Genomic DNA, 22,564 nt, shown 5'->3' on the forward strand with positions numbered 1-22,564 from the left:
ATTGTGAGGCGGGACCCTGTAGGGGTGGAGTGTGGGGACAGAGCCCCAAAAAGCAGTTTCCAGGCTCTCGGCCTCACATAGAAAGGTGCTGGCTCAGGTAGTAAATGGCCGTCAGCTGTGGCTAGTTGGCCGTCAGCTGTGGCTAGTTGGCTGTCAGCTGTAACCAGTGAGCCATTAGCCAGTAATATAACTGCCATGGCTTTGCTAGCAGCAAATGGGGGCTAGCAAGAAGATGGTGGCTGAGCTTGCAAGCGGTGCAGTGAGGGTTGCAAACAGTGCGTCTCCTGCTTCCTGTGTCTCCAACCCAGCCGCCAGCAAGAATGTAATGGTATGACTCCCTTACTTATGGCTCCGTGGGTGTTCCTTTTTGGCCTCACCATATCCTGTGTTCTTATGTGGGGAGCGGGACCAGAGACCCCACAGGCTACCCCACACGACACATGGTGTTTCCACCCGGTTTCGAACCGGGGATCTTTCGCGTGTCAGGCGAACGTGATAACCACTACACTTCGGAAACTTTCAGTGATAAAACTGGGAAAGTCCCAGGTCAACCGATCACTTAGTCACTCTGTGGACCGCATAAAGAGCCTGGTCTTTGCTGTCAGACAGACTTGTCAAGCTGCCTCTCATCCTTGAAGTTATAGCTCAGGGTCAGTGTGTGTATTTGCGGGGGGGGGGGGTATAAAAGGGACAGTGGGGGGACACGAGTGGCCAGAACAAACTGTGAGCTGATTCCCTCTTTTTATTTTCTGTCAACCAGGGACAAATCAGAGATGCCTTAGCTAGGAGTTTTGGTTGCTCTTAAAAAGGAGGGGAAAAAATATACGGCACATTTTTTTTCTTGAGAAAATACTATATGGTGAGACAGTATACTGTAGTGGCCTCTGGAGTCAGACTGCTTCATTTTAAAAGTCAGCTTTACCACTCACCATTAATAAATATGTGATCTTGGGCAAAATGCCTAAATTCTCTGCCTCAGTTTCCCCATGGATTATATATCCACCTCACAGGGGATGTCTTGAGGACTGAACAAGTTAATATATGTAAAGCTCTTTAAAAAATGGTGTTGAGTATGTATTAAGTGCTATATAAGTGTTTGCTATTATATCTTTTAATTTTATAAGATTTTCATTAAAATATAGCTAACATACAGTATTATGTTAGTTTCAGGGGTACACCATAGTTATTCAACATTTATATACCTAAGGAAGTGATCACCATAAGTCCAGCAACCATCTGACACCGTACCATGCTATCACAATGTTATGATGCTGTACATTACATCCCTATGGCTCATTTGTTTTATACCTGGAAGTTTGAACCTCTTATTCCCCTTCACCTTTTCCCCCCTTTTTCAATTACAGTTGACATTCAATATTATTTTATATTAATTTCAGGTGTATAACCTAGTGATTAGACATTTATATAATTTAAGAAGCGATCCCCCTGACTAGTCTAGTACCCACCTGGCACTATACATAGTTATTACCATATTACTGATTATATTCTTTATGCTTTACTTTACATCCCCATGACTATTTTGTAACTACTAATTTGTATTAATTCCTTCACCTTTTTCACCCTGACCCCTAACTGCTCCCATCTATCATCCCAATAAATCTAGTACCCATCTGGCACCATACATAGTTATTACAATATTATTGACTATATTCCTTATGCTATACCCTACATCCCCATGACTTCTTTGTAACAACCAATTCATACTTCTTAATCCCTTCCTCTTTTTCACCCACCCCCAACTCCCCCACCGATTGGCAACATCAAAACGTTCTCCATATCTATGAGTTTGTTTCTGTTTTGTTTATTTTGTTCTTTAGATTCCATTTATAAGTGAAATCATGCGACATTTGTCTTCCTTGGTCTGACTCACTCTCAGCACAGTACCTTCTAGGTTCATCCATGTTGCTGCAGATGGCAAGATTTCATTATTCTTTTATGGCGGAATAATATTCCATTGTATATATGTACCACTTGTTCTTTATCCATTCATCCATTTAGGAACATCAGGTTGCCTTCATATCTTGGCTACTGTAAATAATGCTGCACTGAACATATAGATAAGCATGTCCCTTGAAGTAGTGTTTTGAGTTTCTTTGGATAAATACCCAGAAGTGGGATTACTAGGTTCTTCTTTGTCTCTTGTTAGAGCCTTTGGTTGTTTTTTTCTTTCTTTTTTTATGCTCAAATGTGGTGGGTTTATTTTATTTTACTCTGATGCAAAACCAAAGATTCCATTACAGCACAGAGACCAAGATATTAACAGGTTACGAAAAAGTGATGTGGGACATGCAGGACGTGATGTACAAACTGGAGGATCGGGTCATTTCTTTATAACATTACACTACACTGTTGCTGAGGAACACATTAAAAACAATACTGTGAAACTGAAATGTGGCACAAACATGACAATTTCCAGGCATGCCTTCAAGCACCTCCCTTAGTGTGGACTTGCAACTTCAGTGTGGGGAGGACTACAATTCTTTGGAAGAATAAAAAGTTCACACTTGTGAAATTTCAGAGAAGAATTTTGAGACCAAAACATAATGGGTTCATTTCTCTTCACCTTCAGGGACAAATCTGATGCTTTATTCAAAACCATATTAAGCTTCTAGTTCAAATCCCAACCCAACCTTGTGACCGCCTGCATTGAAATTCTTTCCATTGACTAAAGATGATAGGGTCAGTTTGACTCCTGGTTGAAGGGCCTGAGTATAACCCAGTCAAATCAGGCTGGCATTATTTACTTTAGCAGAGAGAGAAGTACTACAATCCAGCTTGTATTTAGCAGCGATGCCAAAATGGGTGTTGTTACTGTCAGCTGTTTAAGCAAGGTTTATTGATATTTCAATCTTCTCGTTAACCTTCTGGTAGATAGACGCTCCAAATTCAGCGCCATCATTCACATGAGTGTGTAGCTGGAAGTCTGCAGCCTTATAACCCAGGGCGAAATAATTCAGTGACAGTTTGGATTTGGCTTTGTCAAAACTCATCTGATAACCAGCAAGCCAACCTTCAAAGGCTAACACAGCCCAGCCATAGATGGTTGGTCCAGAAAAATCTATATCAACATTACTGCCAAGACTGAAACAACCCCGTTTATAGGAGGCCTTCAATTTCCCACTCTTCTTTCCTGTGTTTGGTACAAATATGGTATCGAGAGTCAGTTTCAACCCTTAGCCAACTTATTCTCCCGTGAGAGTTCTGTTCCAAAAGTATTGTCTATGTTCCATTTTTGGGTGAAGGTAAGTCCATAGTTACAGACCTCACATTTGGTCTCTAGGTTGCCAGATGCTTTCCCTGTATCAGTGTAAGCATGACCAGAAGTAGAAAATTCCACTCCACTACACGACTTGGTTCTCAGATCTATTTTGACCATGCCAAACCCATATCCTTTGTTGAAGACAACCTTGGCAGCCTTTCCTAAGTCACAGTAAGTCAGTGTGTTACACATATCGCCACCCAGAGAGCCGGTCTCCACTCCGCCAGGGCAACGCTGAAGGTCTTCTTCCAGAGCCTTTGTTTTAAAGTCTATTTTGTCTAGGGTAAGTATTGCTACTCCAGCTTTTTGTTTGTTTTGTTTCCATTTGCATGAAATATCTCTTTCCATCCCTTTACTTTCAGTCCGTGCATGTCTTTCGATCTGAAGTGAGTCTCTTGTAGGCAGCATATGTAAGGGTCTTGTTTTCTTATCCATTCAGTCACCCTATGTCTTTTGATTAGAGCATTTAATCTACTTTCATTGAAACTAATTGTTGGTAGATATGTATTTTAGTTACTGCCTTATTATTGTTATTGTTAATATTATTATTTCTTAAAGAAGTCCCTCTAAGATTCCTTGTAATACTGGTTTGGTGGTGACGAACTCCTTTAGAATTCCTTGCTGGGAAGCTCTTATCTGTCCTTTGATTCTAAATAATAGCTTTGCTCTATAGAGTAATCTTGGTTGTAGGTCCTCCTTCTCATAGCTGAATATTTTGTGCCAATCCCTCTGGCCTGCAAAGTTCCTGTTGAGAAATCAGCCTACAGTCTTATGAAACTCCCTTGTAGGTACTAACTGCTTTTCTCTTGCTGTTTTAAAGATTCTTTCCTTGTTTTTAACCGTTAGCATTTAAATTATGATGTGTCTCGGTGTGAGTCATTTTGTTTGGGACTCTCTGCATTTTCTGGGCTTGTATATTTAGTTTCTTTGCCAGGTTAGAGACTTTTTTTGGTCATTATTTATTTAAATAGGTTTTCGATTCCTTGCTTTCTCTCTTCTCCTGGTACCCTGATGATGCAAATGTTGATACACTTGATGTTGTCCCAGAGGCCTCTTAGACTGTCCTCATTTTTTTGGATTCCTTTTCCTTTTTCCTGTTCTGATTGGGTGTTTTCTGCTACCTTGTCTTCTAAATTGCTGATTCACTCCTCTGCTTCATGTTATCTACTGTTGATTCCCTTTAATGTATTCTTTATTTCAGTTATTGTAGTCTTTATTTCTGACTCATTCTTTTTTATGTTTTCTACCTCCATTTTTATGTTTTCTATCTCTTTGTTGAAGTTCTCCCTGAGATCACCAAGCATCCTTATAAACAGTGTTTGGAACTCTATGTCTGATTGTTTGTCTCCATTTTGTTCCATCCTTTTCTTTTTCTGGAGCTTTGTTGTTCTTTTATTTGGGATGTTTCTTTGTTTGCCCATTTGGGCTGCCTCCCTGTGTTTGTTTCTATGTATTAGGTAGAGCTGCGATGTCTCTTGTTCTTAGTAGAGTGGACTTATGTAGTATAGGTGTCCTGTGGAGCCCAATGGTGCAGTCTTCCTGATCACCAAAGCCGAGTGCTCCAGATGTGTCCCTTGTGTGGGTTGTGTGTGTCCTGTTGTATTTGAGCCTTGGTTGCTCTTTGAACATCAATGAGAAGGATTGATCCTTGGGCTGATTTGTTGTGAGGACTAGCCATGACTAAGTGGAGGAGCTGTGGTACAGGGGCTGACCCTACAAAGCAGGATTCGCTTTAGCAGGGCTCTAGTGCCTGCCCAGTCTGCGCTTTGGGTGTGTTTTCCTTGGAGGCAGCCTAGTGATGCTTTAGCTTGGTCTGAAGCTGGCCACTGGACATGCCAGCCCAGGAACCTCCTGGGAAGAGACCTGCTACAGGCCAAGTTCAGCTGCAGCCTGTGCCCTGCTGGGGCCACCTGGCATGAGCCACAAAAGATTCCACAGATGGCCACTGCCCACACTGTGCTTGGAGGTGCCTTGAGAGGCCAAGCTGCAAACCAAGGCCGGCTGTCACTAGTGCTGGGCTTAGGGCTGATCAGTGGGTGGTATGGGACATGCTAAAGCAAGATGCTGCTTGTTTGGGTATTTTGAACCTTTGAGAGACTTTAGCAAAGGCTGCAGCATGAGCTAAGGCGGTGGTTTGTATGGAAAAGTCACTCAAAATGGCTTGGGTGTGCCTGAAGTTGGGTGGGGTGGGGACTCAGAATCACCAGGGTGGGGTGAATAAATGGCGTTAGCCAGGTTGAGACTCATATATGGTGGCTGCTTGCGTCTGCATGGTGGGAGTTGGTAGGGCTCAACAGAAATACAACAGCTTCCACAAACTCCTCCATCACTGAGAAAGCTGCCCTTCTAGCCCTTGTCCTGAAACCAGATAACTCAGTTCCTCCCCATATGTCCCTGGCATCTTTCGCGCTGCTGCCCCAGTGCTGGAGGTCAGAGCAAGTGAATCCATAGTAAATCCATGTGCAGGCCCTTGAAGAAGAACGCCTGGGACTGCAGCCACCCTCATCTCACTCAGTCACAATCTCTGCTGATTTTCACAGCCAGAAGTTATAGAGACTTCACTCCCTGACACTGGAACCCTGGGCTGGGGAGCCTGGTGTGGTGCTGTACTCTCACTCCTCTGGGTGGTACCTTCATAGCCGAGATATCCCTCCTGATTTTTAATGGTCACACGTGGGTGGGGGACCAGCCTGTTCTGCATCTCTGTCCCTCTTAGCAGTCTTGAAGTGGCTTCTTTTGTATGTCCTTAGTTGTAGGGCTTCAGTTCAGCTATACTTCAGGCGATTCTCAATGATTGCTGTTCTATAGTTTAGTTGTAATTTGATGTAATCATGAAAGGAGGTAAGCACAATGTTTACCTACTCCACCATTTTGACTGAAAATCTCACCATTATATCTTAATAGTCTTTTTAAAATGAGAAGAAGGGGGAAATCGTGGCTAAATATAGTTCTATAACCTGTGTCCACAGGCTGTCCTCCTTAATTTCCTATTGAAATATTTTTTTTGGGATAACGTTTCAGACTACATGTTGCAGTTTTTAAAAAACTATAGACTCTTTGTTGTGTGTGGCAGTGTAATAGGAACTAAAGTTATATTTAGTATATAATAAGTCCTTGTTTAATGTCATCAATAGAAACACAATGTATAATGAAAGCAATTTTACCATAGACTAATTGATATAAACAAGAGTTAAGTTCCTATGGCATTTCATCAACATTGTAATGAAACAATATTGAATGAAATGATGTTATTTGAGGACCTGCGGTACACTTAATGTTCTTGTGCAAATCATAAGAGAGACATAAGTTTGGAACCTGATAATTTCATTTTCACCAAGTTGTTTTATTGGTGAGCTGCGTTTTTAGAGTTCTTAAAAACAGAACACAGTCTAGAAGTGACATAATATTAGTCTTTGTGTTAGGTAGGGCTAACACAGAAGCCTGTTTTAGATTTACAGCTGTGGTGATTTAACAGGTACACCAAGTTCTATGGAACTTATGTCTCAAAAATTATATCTTAGGGTGGCTGGATGGCTCAGTTTGTTATAGTGCGAGCTCTTAACAACAGGGTTGCTGGTTCAATTCCCACATGGGTCAGTAAGCTGCACCCTCCATAACTAGATTGAAGACAACAAGCTGCTGCTGAGCTACTGGTGGGGCAGCTGGATGGCTCATTTGGTTAGCATGCAAGCTCTTAACAAAAAGGTTGCTGATTCAATTCCCGGATGGGATGGTGGGCTATGCCCCCTGCAACTAAAGATTGAAAACAGTTAGTGGACTTGGAGCTGAGCTGCAGCCTCCACAACTAGATTGAAGGACAATGACTTGACTTGGAGCTGCTGGGCCATGGAAAAAACACACTGTTCCCCAATATTCCCCAATTAAAAAAAAAAGAATTCCATCATCTTAAAAAAAAGGTTATATCTCAGTCTTCATTCAATTATCCAAAATAGTGCCAGACCTACTGAGTAGTGTACAGCCTTGCCTTATTCTTCACTGATCTAAAAAAGCAAAACTGCTAAAACATTTTCAAACACAATTTAAATCCATTTTACAAAACTTGAAAATAGAAAATATGAAGACAGTGGCCACCATACAAAGGTTGGCATGAGAAGATGTGTGGGGCTAATAGATCTGGTGCTATGGTATCCCTTTTACAGTACTTCATTAATTTTTTAAAAATTCTGAAATAGCTTAAGACTCACAAGAAGTTGCAAAATAGTACAGAGTTCCCATGTACCCATTCTAAGGCTCCTCCTAATGACAATATTCTTACATAACCATTTACCATGGTCATTGTCAAACTAGGAAATCAGCATTGGTATAATACTACTAACTCAGATATAGACCTCATTTGGATTTCACCAGTTGTTACATGAAGACTTTCTTTTATGTTCTGTCTCATTTTTGAAGCTATTTCTGTATTTCAGAACACCATATTATAAACTGAGCCTAAATTTTGCTCCCATCACACTGACTAGGTCTGTTTAAACCATATTTAGGTCCACCTAATTGAAGCCCAGTGCAAAATTTATGAACAACAACATTCTTTGAGCTTTCTAAATTATTTGTATGCAGGATGACCTTCTATTTACACAATTTACACATTATGTCAAAGACTCTTTCCCAAGAGGCTTCTCCACTTACTAGATGTGTAATTTTGACCAAATTACTTGAACTCTATAAACTTTCCTTTTCTCATCTGTAAAATGAGGGTAATAATCTTACCTATATCATAGAGTCATTGCAAGGATTAAATTAGACAAGCTGTGAAACACATAATTAATAATGTTATTAGTTTACTACTACGATTACAACTACGACTATTACTGCTACCACCACCGCCATCACCACCACTGCCACCACTACCAGGGGAATCCTTGTCCTTTTGGCCACTTTCTTGATGTTAGAGCAGTTCAGGGATGGCTTAGAGCTGGGAGTCTGCTCTGGGTGCAGCCAGAAGTCTTTACTCTCCTGGCGGTTGGCAGATGGCAAGTCCAAGGGTACGGTCTCTCATGGTTGGGATGGTGGCCAGGTGCATATAATATGGTCTTCCCTGGCTGAAACTGAGAATGCATTTCCCAAAATACTACTACTATTGATATCGGACTTCCAGTGCATTGTGGAATCTATGGGCTTTGTGGGTTGTCCTGCAACTTAGTCACCCTTGATATAACCTTTAATTGGAAGACTATATTAGGTTCCAAATGAAACATTTGGAGCACAGCCCACAGAGTGTGGATTGCTTATACAAGATAGATATTTGCTTCTTTATTATTTTTGAAACTAAGACATTCACTTTGTCCCAATATTCTTTTCAAGCAGAAATAAGTTTAAAAGAAAAATAAAAAGTGGTAAAAAATTGTTGGTTTAAATGTTGGTCATTTCCAAATGATAGTAAAATTCTCCTTGTTGGCTTTACTAGTGGATTTAATTATTTCATAGAGTTTAGTGTGAATTAAAATGGTATTACTGTTCATAAGCACGTCTGTGGCATTAGCCAGAATCAGGGTGTGCTGGAGCTGGCTTGCCCAGGTCACAAGTGTCAGTTGGGCACCTCTCCTCCCTCTTCATCCAGCATGGTCATGCTGGTAGCTGGGCATGTTAACATCACAGAAGTCAGCGAATGCTTTCCCTGTCACCCTCAAAACTGGATGTTCCACATTTACCTGCACACCACTGACTCCATTTGTAAATTCAACAAACATTTATTGTATGCCAACTGTATTCTCACCACTATTTTAGGAACCATATAGCACTGAACAAGACAGCCCCTTGGAACTTTAAGGGCATCTATAAAGACAAATTTGAAGTCCAAGGAAACATGAAATATATATGGTTTTGAATGAAAAGGCCCGGAAGGTCAATGTAACCCATATGGTAATCCACACCAAGCATTACTAGCACAAAATCTCTGCTGGGTAAATCCCGCTATGAAGGAGGATTGCTTTTAAACCCATTCTAGGCAGTCCACTTTTGATTACCTCCAGGAAAGTGGATTCCATAACCATTTTTTATAATCAATTCTATTTGATCACTTGCAGTTTTTCTGTGGTTTCTGATCCAACCTTTTAAGCTGCCATGCCCAGAACCAAACATTGTATTGTATTCTCGTAAACACTAATGTGAGCTCACCTAATGGCTCCCATATATTTCATCGTTATTTAGGCATACTGACATTATGCTCTAATTTAAAAAAAAAATCAAAACAACAAATTAATATTCTACAATTTATGATGAAAAGAGACAATCTCATGCCTCATCCTATCCCTCACCGCAAGGTAACTTTCTCTGCTGGGCCTGGTAATCTTGGATCTAGAATTTCAGTGCCCCGTTCAATTTTTCAAAAAAACAACAACACAAAAACCCTTCAGTTCCCTTCTGAAGGGTCTGTGGGAGGAGTAGCCTCTCCTGGATGTGGGAAGTAAAGGGAGCTCTTAGGGGTCCAACAATATCATGTGAAACTTTCAAACGCCCTTTGCTATCTTCAACCATGGCTGTAACCCCTCCTTTGCAACTGGTAGGTTTGGGGAGAAAAATGGGCTTCTGTTTAGTACTCAAATCACTTTGTAACTTTCTTCTTTCTGCTAAGACAAGTCCACTCCAAGTGTGCCATTTACCTTTTTTGTCTGTGTGTAAACTGTTAAATTTCAAAGTGCGCAGTGAAATGAATGAATCTTAAGTATTACACCTGATAAATATTTCATCAATGATTATATTTATTTAACCAGCTCTACAAGTCAAGATACAGAACATTTCCAACACCAGAAACCTCCCTTGGATTCCCCAAAGGTAACAGCTAGTCTGTAAATCCATCTGTTTGTATTCATGGCCTTAATTCACCAAGGTTACTTTGAATGCCAATTCATTAATTAAAATGTTGAGCAATGCTGGGCTCGGCTGTAGACCTGGCGGGAACACTCTTCAAGCATTTGAAGGTGAGCACGGGACCGGGAAGCAACTTCTCTGGCTACGAGTATGTCCTCTAGCTGAGAAATTCAGTTCTCTGCTTAATGCTGTACATCTAATCCATATCAAAATTTTCTCAGTGTATTGAGCTGGACAGACCAAAAGACTTGTAAAAATTGCAAACAAGAACAAAAACATGCATCTGATTCTCCCCGCCCCCCGCCACGCCAAAAGAAGCCCAGCCTCATGTTTTTTCTCCCCATTCTCTTCACTTCTCTAGGGGTCTGCCTTTGCTCTATTTCAATAATCTGCCAGAACTGTTACCCTCTTCCTGCTAGCCCCCAACACTGTGTCTGGATTATTCAGAAACATGAGAGAGATTTTGGGGGTTGATGGAGGGGGTTAGTGAGAAGACTGGCTAGGAAATCAGATAGGGAAGTGAAGTGAATCGAGAGAAAATGAAAATCCTAACACAGGCTCCTATTTTAATAGCAGCTTCCATAATACTGAGGTTACAGAGGAACTGCACACTTTTGTGATAATGATGTTTGCTTTGATTAAAAATTTACCGTAACATTTGAAGGTGAAGGAGGAAACCCAGAAAAGTTCCAAAATGTCTTAAGTCAAGAGAACCTTTCCAATGTTAATGACCTGAAATCAGATTTGTGTTTTGAATTGTCACAAAAAATGCAATACTTCTCAGTTGCTGGCGCGTTTCCCACAGTGGCTCTGCAGTGACTCAGGCTTGTGTGGAACACATTGAGTTTTGAGGCATTCAGCTTTTCTGCACCTTCCTCATTTATTTTTCTAGTTGAATGGCTTGTAAAGATGTAATGAATAGAAAATAGGCTTATTAAAATACATTCCTGGGAACTTTGCTCAGAAATGTGGATCCATAAAACCTGCTGTTCTGGAAGAGCCCCAACCAGATCAGAAAGCAAGAAATAATCCATTAGGCAAGTAGTTATTATCTAATGGGAAAAAATAAAAAAGGAGAAAAATAGTTAAGCATAGTAAAAATAAATTCCAGAGACCTGAGTAAACCAACTAGGAGACACATAGAATTTTCAAACGCCTACGTGGAAATACCCACAGTAGCTTAGGAAGAAGTCTGTAAATGGAGTTTATTTCTACAGGAGGCCATGAGTTACAACGGAAAGAGCACAAGATCAGAAGGAGAACAGGTTTGCCCATCAGCCCGCTGTGTAGTCTTTGTACCTCGTTTGACCTTTCTGTGTCTCAGTTTCTTCACGTCGAAGAGAATCTTGATGATCATTTCTGGTTTTCAGATTGATTCTCCAAGCCCATGACTAGTTTCGAAGATGGCTTCTCAGAATTTCAGGTTTGGGAAACACAGAATGTATATGGTCCTTTCAAAACGGAGTTAGAAGTCACCCAGGATAGTGCAGTGATGGGGCACCAATCACTGACAAAGCTCAGAACCAACAGATCAATGGCATCCTTGGTGCCAGAAGCACCACACTGACATTTTATGACTGTGAATAATCCAATTGTACAAATATTTATTTGCAATGTGCTTACTCTCTGCCAAGCTACAAGTCGGCTTCCTCTGTGTTTTCCTTCTGCAAAATAGTAAACATATTCACTTGGGCCTGAGGCAAATTGACAAGAAATTTGCCTTCGTTTGCCTGAGAGCCTTGGCTCCACGTGGCCTTATCTACTCTTGGCGTGCTCAAACCACGCTTTAAGACTGTCTTTTCCATACCAGGATCTTGCTTTCATCATGGATCTCAAATGTGCTCAACACTGTGTGGCAATCCAGTTTCATTAGTAACTAATTCTTTCTTTACTCTTCTCAAACTTCTCCCAAGGTTTCACACAAACTCAGCTTGCCCCATGGTCACTGAGAAAATGGAAGCCATCGGATGAGAATTCCCTCATCTTCCCAAGAGAGAATCTACAAGCTGACTTCTTCCCTGTTTCCCTGGAAGAAGTGTCCCTCTTCTTGTTGTTAAATTAATTAAACAAGGAGGCCAGTAGGTTCGAGTGGTTCAATGTCGTTGTGTCCTAAGTAAGCAATCCCAAATCTAAGCCTACACACAAATGTCTCAAGGTTATGAAATCAAAGCATTACGGACAACCCGTCACAAACAGCCAATAGGCTGTTTTATAGGCTTTAAGCTATAGCCAATGAATATTCTCCTTACTATGCTTCTGCCTTTTCTCTGTAAAAGTCTCTTCCTGAGCTCCTGTTGGTGAAGTGCTCCTAAACACTTCCTGCTGGCACTGCCTGATTGGAATCCAGTTTTGCCCAAAGAAACTCTTAAAATTTTTAATATGCCTCAGTTAATCTTTTAACACCACAAAGGCCAGTGTCTCCGCATATCTGGGTTCACCTCCCTCTTGCCTTCTCAAGGACTTCCCTTCTTGGGGAACTTGTCCTTTGTCTTGCTTCTTCAACCTTTCCCTCCCCTATTGTCCCAGTCTCACCAGAATATAATTGTAATCTGGTCTTTTCTCCCTTGAAAAACAAAACAAACAACAACAAAAAAACCCAAAATCCAAACACTCCCTCATGCCTTTTAACTTCAAGATTTGTCTACGCAACTGAATTTCCTTCAAACCACTCTCATCTAGCTTTGGCCCCCAGCATTCAATCACGCATGCTTTTTTCTAAAGTCACTCACTGTAGGAGGCTGAATAGTTTTAACCCCCCAAAAGATATGTCCAAGTCCTGACCCTCAGACCTGTGAGCATGAACTTATTTGGGAAAAAGAGGTAAAGTTAAGGGTCTTGAGATGATATCATCCAGGATTTAGGATGGATCCTAAATCCAAAGACAGATGTCCTTGTAAGAGAAAGGCAGTAGGAGATTTGAGACTCAGGAGAAACATGGGGAGAAGGCCGCATGAAGATGGGGGCCCAGATGGGAGTGATGCTTCTATAAGCCAAGGAATGCCAGGAACCGTTAGCAGTCACCAGAAGCTGGAAGGGCTAGGAAGGATTCTCCTGTAGTCTTTGGAGGGCATGAAGCCCTGCTTGATTTTGGATTTCCAGTCTCCAGAACTCTGAGAGAATCAATTTATTTTAAGCAAACAAATTGTGGTAATTTGTTATGGCAGCCCTAGGAAACGAAGCCACCAATGACTTTCACGTTGCAAAACCCCAGCAATGTTTGATTCAGTTGACTATTCCTTCATGAAATATCTCATAGCCCTGGCTTCCAGGGAACCACTTCCTATTGGGTTCTCTCTTCTCTTTGTGAATGCTTCATCTTAGCGATCTTTACTAGCTTTCTGCTTCCTACTAACCTCTAAGTATCTGCTCTTCTCCCTCCACATTTGCTCAAGTAATCACATCCATACATGTGGCTCTAAATATCATCCATATACTAAACATTCCCAAATTGATGCCTCCAACTTAGACCTGCTGATAGCTTCCGTCATGTGTATACCATGCCTTCTTGACATAGAAGCTTGGGTGTTTCATAGTAATCTCATACATGAACAAACAGAACTTCTGATCTTCACGAAACATTCCTCCCATTTGTCCCCTAAAATACCCATTCCTCCTCTGGTTTTCCACATTTGAAGAAATGGCATCTCCACCTAACACAGTTGCTCTACCAGAAACCTGGGAGTCATTCTTTCCTTTACTCTTGCATCCAATTCCTATTATATATCTATATATCTAGATATATGTATATATATATATATATATATGTATATATTTATAATTCCTATATATATATATTTAATATATAAAATATATCTTGAATCTAGTCATTTCTCTTTGTATCTACTGTCATCATCCCGGGACCACACTAACATTGTCTCACCTGGTCTCTTGCAACAGCTTCCGACTGGTTCCGACTGCTCCACACAACAGCTAGAGTGATCTTTTAAGAGATCAGGTCATGCCTTGTCCCAAAAATCCTTCAAAGTATTCCCAACGAATTAACACAAAATCCACTCTTGTGACCTTGTCCCCGCCTCCTGTCCATCTGAGTCTCTCCCCCTGCTCCGTCCAGTGGCTCTTCCTGAGGCTCACCAAGCTTTCCCTACCTTGGACCATGTCTGCCTGGGGTTCTCTTGCCACTCTGTGCCTTCAGCTCACTTCCTCCGAGAAAACTCCCTGACAGCACTCTTCCTACTCACTTTCAGTTTCTCACATTTTCTCTCATATAACTCCGTTCTTTCCACCACGGCCTTTGCCACTATCCGTAATTACACATTTGATGGTGTGTCGATTTATTTACTGTCTCCCCCACTGCGTTGCTTCCAGAAAACAGCTGGGACTGTGTCTGCTTCTCATCACTAAGCACAGAGCGCCGAGCTCAGGAGCAGCCGCAGCCGGGAGGCTCCATAAATAAAAATGTCGAATGAATTCACTCTCTTCTCTTCTGTGCCTCAAAAGTGTGTCCTAGCAGGATGGCTCCTCTGGTGAGAACACTTTCACCCAAAAGAAAATAGAAATAACAAAAGTCTAAATTTTAGGAAAACCCAAAGACTTTGATTTACAAACATATAAATTATTTTATTTACAAAGCCATGTTACAAAAAAAAAAAAAAAAAAAAAGCCAAAAAAAAAAAAAATACAATCGCTCACTGGAGAATGTCTCCAGGCCTGGTGCTGCACCATGGCAGTATCCATAGATACACGTTTGTTCTTTCCTTTTTAAAACTGTAAGCCATAGAATTTACTATTTACACCTACTTTAGACATTTATTCTGCTTACAATATCACAGGCATGGAATGAATTCTATCTGATAGTGCTAATACATAAAGGTGCGGGACAAAGAAGGAAAATATTTAGTGTTACAAAATATGGATCGTAGAAAAGAAACCCACTCCACAAGTGTGGCATTTGTTTAGAATGTTTGGACATGCTTTCTTCAAAATTCTTCTGGAAAAGGTTCTAAAATCGGTAGTAGGAAAGGACAAATGAGCAGGTGCAAATTCTTGTCTGTGCAACAGTTATTTAATATACCCCATGACTGACCAGCTACGTAAAACCCACAGAGTTTTGTTAAAGTGCCATGGGCCAACAGCATAATAACAAAATAGAAGGTGTAAATAGAAAATTTCTTTTTTCCTTTTTTAAAACAAGAGTTCACTGAGAATCAGCAATAATAGAATATGCTGTATAAACTATTCTCTACAAAGGTTGATCAGCGTTATTTACAATTGGTACATTGATACAAAAGAAGGCATACAAGTTATCCAAGTCGCTTTGTTTTTATGGCTGACAGGTCTATGCATTGCGTTATGCTTAACAACCAGAGCTTTCGAGCCTCCGTGGCTGGCGACAAGTCACGAGATCTTCAGGCAAATGAGGGTGTGTGCAGTCAGGGGGCTGGGAGAGAGGGCTTAGTGGGGTGGGCAGAAAAGAAGTACCTAAAGGATATCACCCTAATAGTGCTTTGTAGGCGGGTCCAGTTGAACTCCATTAAAACAAACCCAAAGGAAATCTTATTTGCATTCCATTTTTCAAGCTGTAAGTTTTGAATACATCATTATAAAGTAAACCTGTGGTTGATTGTGAAGGAAGAAACACTGTGGGTTTTCCCTTTTTGCTCAGTTTTCCAGAAAAGTCCTCACCTTGGTCAGAGCCAGTCTTTCACCAAGTCAGCAGCATTCGGTGGGGGGCCCTCTTTATTCCAGCTTGCAATTCAAGATGCAGAGAGCTAAAATGTTTAAACCTACTATCCAATCGCTCCTTCCGTCCCTGTCGAGACATTATGTTCAGAAGCAGCCACTTAATCTCTCAACCTTTGTTTTCCCTCTTTGAATGTAAGAGTTTATAAATCAGAGGGTTATTCTGTTGCTGAGATTTGTTTGTTTGTTTGTTTTTACTCCTGCAAGTTTTACAACTCAAAATAAATTATAAAAAACAGACTTCTAAAACCGAACAAGACAAAAATTGTGCAAAAATAACAAAGATATGTACATACTTTTCAGTTTGAAGAAATGTACAATAAAAACATAATTCAAAGGACATTTTAAAAATATAAACATTGCTTAAACTTTCCTAAGTTTCATATTGTTCTGAAACTATTCTGGTCAGTTAGCTCTGTAATATAGTAAAACATAAATTATTACAAAATTAACACTATAAAAATTTACTTTAAGAATATCTTCTAAACTTTTTTTCAAAGGGTCTAACCTTGTTTATAATTTCTTAAACATTTATACGTCTTAAAATCTGCCTTAACCTTTTTTTTTTTAAAAAAAAGTAACAATCTTCCCTTCAATTTGCAGTCTCTTTTTTTCCCAAGATGTAAATAAACCAGCATATAAGTGCACTTTTAACACTGTAGAAATAAAAATGAAATCATCTGAACTAATGTCCTGGTACCTAATATCAACTCATGATTTTTTAAAAAAAGTCTTCATTTTTATTAAAAAGTTTAGTAATCCTATAAGAAACACTGTCAGTGCAACTCCATTGATGCAAATCACTCCATTTGCTCCCGTCTTTGTAAAATCCAATCGTGTGGTGAAACTGAACAGTAGTCTGATCTTTGGGTTGGGGGGATGGGAAAGAAAACATTGTTTTGGGTGGGGATGAGGTTTGTGTCAGCTGCGAAACTGGCATTAATTTCTGATTTAGGGATAAAGCAAAACCTCTTAGTATCTGTGCCATTACGTCGTTTGCAAAGTTACACGATGAGTAGTACAGAACATCTCTTTTATACTGAGTTCCTTTCCTGACTGATTCCTGATTAGAGCTTATTAGTATTGCTGTTCTTTCCAAACTCCAGTGTGAAGGTTCATAGCTGCAGGGCTCCAGCTTCTCTCTTCCCAATGGCTCTTCCTCACCAGGCGGTGGCTGGGCTTACCACTCCTTCCTGGGGTGGCTGGATCCGAGTTGAGGCCTCTGATAACCCAGCACATGCTGACTCATGGCCCGTGGCCCAGGGCAGGCCCCTGCTAGTATTTAGTCTCACCAGGGCTCTGACTCCTTACCCGCCATGGAAGCTTTCCCCCAGACCCTGCCTTCCCTCCCTGCTTTTTGTCCTCTTGCCTAGACCTTCCACAGCTGTGGGCACCGTGCCTCCTCCTGAGTGGCTTCCAAGGGTCTCGCACCCTCTCCCCTGGGATGCTTCCGTCTCCGGCTTGCCCAACTTTGGGCCTGTGTACACGGTGTTCAGGAAGGGATTTTACAGCATGGATTCCTAACAAGCTCAGAGGATCACAGGCACCCAGTTCCCATCGTCTTTCGAGGGATGTCTTTCCCTACCCCGCCTCCCTACATTCTGCTTCCGCCAGCTCCCAGGCCCATTCTAGAACTGACCCAGTATATCCTCTCTGAGCTGCACAGCTGGACAGTGGTATTGGGGAAACCGCATCATTAAAAGGCTGCTCTTCTCCCTTTCACTCATAGCATCTGGTTCCCACCATGCTGGGGCACCTCAGAAACCTGATGAGTGCCCTCGGCCCACCCTCCCGCTTCTGCTCTCAGCTCCCCAAACACAGGCTGCTCCCCAGCAAAGCTCCCTCTTCCCAGCACCCTGTCTAGAGGGGAACTTGTGAGAGGCAGCTCTTTCTCATGGCCTTGGGGACCCAGTGAGAGGCAGGTAGGAAGGGCTGAGAGGGACGGGCGGGCGGGAGAGGAAAGGAAAGGAGTTCTGCGCGGGCTAAAGTTTAAGTTTCCGACGATGCCCACCAGGAGCTGACATCCTGCACTGTCTGCTCTCACGACTGGAGCAAAAACGATGGTGCAGTAGCAGAACCAGAAGCTGGAGGAGTAACCCCAAGCTTGGAAGGGTGTGTACATGTGGCAAACGAAAGACAATGGAAACAAAACACTGGTATTGTTTTCTGTAAATCTCAAATTCACGTTCTTTTGCCTTTTTCTTTTTCTCCAAAACTAAAAATTGGTCATTAAAAAAAGAAGAAAGGCCAGGCCAGAGCCACAGGCAGGGCCCAGGAAATGGACACCCCCACTGCCCACTCCCTGCCCTCATCCCCGCCCCCCCCAAGGCCTCCTAGGGTAGGAGTGGGTGGCCGGGCATTGGTTTGGAAGTGGCTTCATAGTCCTGTTATGGAAGAGTCCTTATCCTGCCCGTCCTGTTTGTGGTCTTCTAGGAAAGAAAAGAAAAGAAAAGAAAAGCTTGTTTTAAAACCATACATTTGGGATTATCATGATGATTTGAAAACGGAGCCTCAGTTTCCTCATCCACAGTAAAAAGGATCCCATCCCACTCCGTGCATTAGGGAAAGGGCAGCTGTAATGAGCATATGAGAGGATGGCGGTAAAGGACGCCATACGTGTAGGGCAGCCACAAAGATCCTAGCTGTGGAGGGAAATGCAGGGATGAATCCTGGGGACACTCACGGGGCTCCTCCCCAGGAGAGAGGACTCGAGGAAGTGATCTGTCTTCATTTGTTGCTCTCTGTTAGTTCACCTTTTCCTACCTAACCTACACACAGCATGGAGATTGTCTAAGGAAGAGGCTGAGTGTTGGGATTAGTACAGAGACTTGAGATAGATGTTTTGGGTTCAAGTTACTTAGGCTCTTAGTCTAGGCATGTTCATCTATAATATGAGGATAATAATTTTGTCACAGGGTGTTAAAAGGTTTAAATGTGTGTAAAGCGTTGAGCGCAGCACCTGCAGAGAAAGGACTCAGCAAATGATAGCCAGTATTATTATAATTATAATTCTTATTGTTGCTGTTACTACATTTGCTAACGCTGATCACCAGCATGCTGTGTTTCCACAGGCGTGCCTGGAGCTTCGGGCAGGGCACTCCGTGAGCCCTGCAGAGGCAGACTGCCTGAGCATAGACCAGCCCCCCAGCACGGAGAATGGGGCCCAAAGGGCCATAGTGACTCAGAATGGTGGAGACACACTCCTTGATTTGGGGATACAAAGACTATTTCCCTATAATCTTCACTCAAACTCTACCCAAGATTTGTGGGGAAATCCCAAAGGCCAAAGTGCAGACAAACACATTGCAATTTGTCATCTGCAAAACCTACAGCACATCTAAGACAACACAACGCAGCCACATTTGTATTTTTACCAATCATGTAAAACATGCACAATCCCACTCTCTACCCACCTTGCCTCCCCCGCACGCCCGCACACTCCACTGGAGGAAAACATTTATACACTGACTACTCTTACACCTCAAGTTTATAAAATCTCCTAAATCTACGCTGAATATTCCCACCATGAAGTGGTAGCGCTTCCCAGAGGCCTTGGGAAAGCACTGACTGGTATCTGCCAAGAGCAAGGCGCTTTAGTCAACATCGCCTTATTTAATTTTCACAATAACCTTAGGAGGTAGGTATCGATCTTGCCATTTAACAGATGAAAAAATTAGACTCAGAGAAGTAATCTGCCTAATATTACACAGCTGCTAATAATTAATAATAATAATAATAATAAAATAGCTAATACTTGTGTGTTGTGTGTCAGGCATTATCTAGAGGCTTTATGTGAATAAATTAATTTGATCCTCATAGAAGCCATATGAAGCACAGGCCATTATGATCCGCATATTATAGGTGAGGAAATTGAAGCACAGAGAAGTTGATAACTAGAAGGGCCCACAAGGGCACACAGCTGGTAACTAGAAGGCCTAGCTGTGGAAGCCAGGCTGCCATGCTCTTAACTGGAGATGAGATTTGAACCGGGGTCTGACTCCAACGCCCACATTCTTTCCAGCCTGCTGAGACCCTACGTACTTTTGCCCCCCAGTAACTTACCTGTCGGCTGTGTCCTGGGCTGGATAGGCTTGAAGGGCTGGATTGTGACAAAGCTAGGCTGCTATTTTTCCCAACCTGAAAGACACCAGTGAAGCCTTACTCAGATGCGCGAGCCAGCTTGGGAAAGACCCACTGATACCATGTGTTGCTAGGGGAAAGGATAGGGCTGCATAATAGCGTCCTCATTCTCCTCACATAGATTTGGAACTCGTGTTTCCACTCTTAAATGGCAGAGAAAATGAAAACGTTTCAGGGGGTACCCTAATGCGCTTCTCATTCCAGAGGGAAAGCATAATGGAGAGGAACTCTTAATTCTGCTTCCCCAATGTAGAGACTGGGACCTTCATGGATGAGGACAGAGGCATCTGGCCAGAGGCCTGGCCCCTCCTGTCAGCATTTCACTCAGCGGACGGCCAGCTTTTCAACCTGTGGCCAGAGGGTTACACAAACTCATCCACCTCTGACCTCAGTCCCAGATCTGCCTTGTTTCCAGCCCAGACTCCCTTGGACCAGCTGGGGATAAAAGCTTGGGTCTTTTTCTGGGTCAGTTTTCCTAGCCAGGAGACACAGTGCACACCTTACTGTTCTTGAGAAAAATGGCAAGATGGTACTGAGCTTCCCTTCAAGTGGGAGCCTGAGCTGGGTCCTAGGCCAGGGCACCGGGAGCATGTGGGTGTGGCTGCCGGGCTCCTCCCCTTCCTGTGACTGCCCTTGGCTGGGTCCTCAGGTGAGTACCTCCTCATAGGCAGCTCCTGCCTCTGGCCTATGAAGAGCTGGTCTTCTACATTAACTGCACTTTGCATAAAAACATTTGCTTTACATTCAGTCTTCTTTTTTGTTCAATTTAATACCTCGGTGGCAAATTCTGGCTTTACACCTATACCAGATCCAATTAATTGGTCCCCAAACACGTTTCCCTTGAATTTCTCAACCTCACGCTATGTGCATCCCAGTCTCCGAAGAGAATCAACAGATTCCAAAGGCCTTTCCCCCAACACTTGGAAATCACTGGTGGTGACCCTGGCCTGGTGATAAGCACCCACCCTGCATTAGAGAACCAATGCTGGCTAGACCCAAGACAGCCATTAAATTCATCATCTTTTCTGGTTTCCCTCCTGATGAGCACTTACTGGTGGAGGTTCGTCTGTTCCTTGCACCACTGGTGTCAACTGATCCCTCGTGTTTGCTAAACATTTCTTATGGTCCTGGAGACCAGAGTCAACAGAGCCACATTTACTCAATACAGAGGCATGAGGGTTAAGAGCCCAGACTCCAGAGCCAAATGGACTGGGCCTACATTCCAGCCCTACTACTACTTATTTGCTGTGTGACTTTGGGCATGTTGATTAATTTTGCTGTGCCTTGGCTCACTTCTCTGTAATATGGGGATAACAACAAGTAAAGATTAAATGAGATAATACATCAGAAGTGCTTGGAACAGAGCCCATCCCCTAAGAAAGTGTTAGCTGCTAGAACTTACCGAAAACGGGTGACTAGTCTTGCTGCTCAGGGTGTGGCCTACAAACCAGTGCAGGTGGCACTGCCTGAAAGCCTGCTAGAAATGCAGACGCTCAGGCCCCACCCCAGACCTGCTGACTCAGAATCTGCATTTTAACAAAGCCCCAGGTAATTCATGTACACATTCAATTTTGGGAAATCCTGGCTGTGCCCTCCATCCTGACACTTGGAGGTTGCATCGACCAGCAGTTTAGCTTCGGAGTAGGGCCTGAGGGTGCTGGTCCCCTTCCCCCTGCACCCCAGAAACTAGGGAGTCAGAATGGCAGCACATCTGCTGCAGCTGCAGACGTGTGCAAGTGCCCCGGCTCTACTGAGAGGACCTATGTCTCCCCCTCTCTCACCTTGGCCTCAGTTGCAGCTTGTCTGGCCCTTGGGATCCAAACTTGCTGTTTTTCAAGTGTTTGTGATTTGTGAATCCCCCTCAAGATGTTCTCTTCGTGAGGTTTTAGAATTTCATATAAAGATGACACAAAACAATAAAACATCTTTTTAACAACTGCCTCTCATCTCTCCAAAGTCCTCATCTCCAGACGGGGCGGGGCTTAGGGTCCGGCCCACGTAATTCTGCGGTGGTAAACCTGGGGCTGCTGCTACGGTCGGTGCACGCTGCCCCGGCACTGTGAGGCCCTGCGCAGGCCTGCAGACGAGGCCCTCCCGCCAGACTCCGCCCCTCCCGCTTCTGCTTGCTCCTCTGCGCTCAAACAGCACCCGAGTCCAATGAGGGTGGGGGTGGCTTTCCCAAGTAGCTTCCCCGGCCAGAGGAGAAGACTAGATTTGACGATGTGAACAGAGCTCAAGGGAAAGAAACACAGATTCTTCTTGGACCACGCCACATTCCCCCAGCTTTCCTCACAATACACCCTCCTACTTATACAATGGCATGGAACGCTTCTGTGTTGGTGTGAATTACAATTTTACTTTAGGAGAAAAAGAGTTATATCAGGAGGAGGTGGGGGTCAAGGCAGCCAGGTAAAGTGAGAACAGTTACCTGGGAGCTGCAAGCACAAGCTACCACTCCCAGGTGGGACCCCGGGTCATCCTGTAACCTGCCTGGGCCTTGGCTCTTCCTAAGGGGACTCCAATAGATCAGATAAAACTTCTTGGCAACAGAATTCTTTAATAAAACTGTCCTCAGAACCTCAAGATATAAAATAGACAGAAGTGGAGTGGGGAACT

General features: G+C 42.8%; 1 protein-coding gene, 1 non-coding gene and 1 pseudogene across 10 annotated transcripts in view; all 3 read right to left on the bottom strand.

The window, feature by feature from the left end:
- Positions 1-444: 444 nt before the first annotated feature.
- Positions 445-517, bottom strand: TRNAV-GAC (transfer RNA valine (anticodon GAC)). Its single transcript has one exon. It is a non-coding gene; the product is annotated as a tRNA-Val (tRNA).
- Positions 518-2,582: 2,065 nt separating this feature from the next.
- LOC117012390 (voltage-dependent anion-selective channel protein 3-like) lies at positions 2,583-3,482 on the bottom strand (annotated as a pseudogene).
- Positions 3,483-14,753: 11,271 nt separating this feature from the next.
- Positions 14,754-22,564, bottom strand: part of ATXN7L1 (ataxin 7 like 1) — a 216,592-nt gene continuing 208,781 nt past the window's right edge. For 8 of the 9 annotated variants that reach the window (XM_033088591.1, XM_033088590.1, XM_033088598.1 and 5 more), the window contains 2 exons: positions 19,871-19,945; positions 16,362-18,237 (listed from right to left, as the gene is read on the bottom strand). In XM_033088591.1, coding sequence (XP_032944482.1) covers positions 18,196-18,237; positions 19,871-19,945 — 117 coding nt within the window. In that variant the 3' untranslated portion in view covers positions 16,362-18,195. Of the gene's footprint in view, positions 18,238-19,870; positions 19,946-22,564 lie in introns of all 9 variants that reach the window. The other variant, XM_033088599.1, reaches the window with a different exon arrangement.

The sequence above is a fragment of the Rhinolophus ferrumequinum genome, chromosome 20 (assembly GCF_004115265.2).
Source record: "Rhinolophus ferrumequinum isolate MPI-CBG mRhiFer1 chromosome 20, mRhiFer1_v1.p, whole genome shotgun sequence".
NCBI lineage: Eukaryota > Metazoa > Chordata > Mammalia > Chiroptera > Rhinolophidae > Rhinolophus > Rhinolophus ferrumequinum.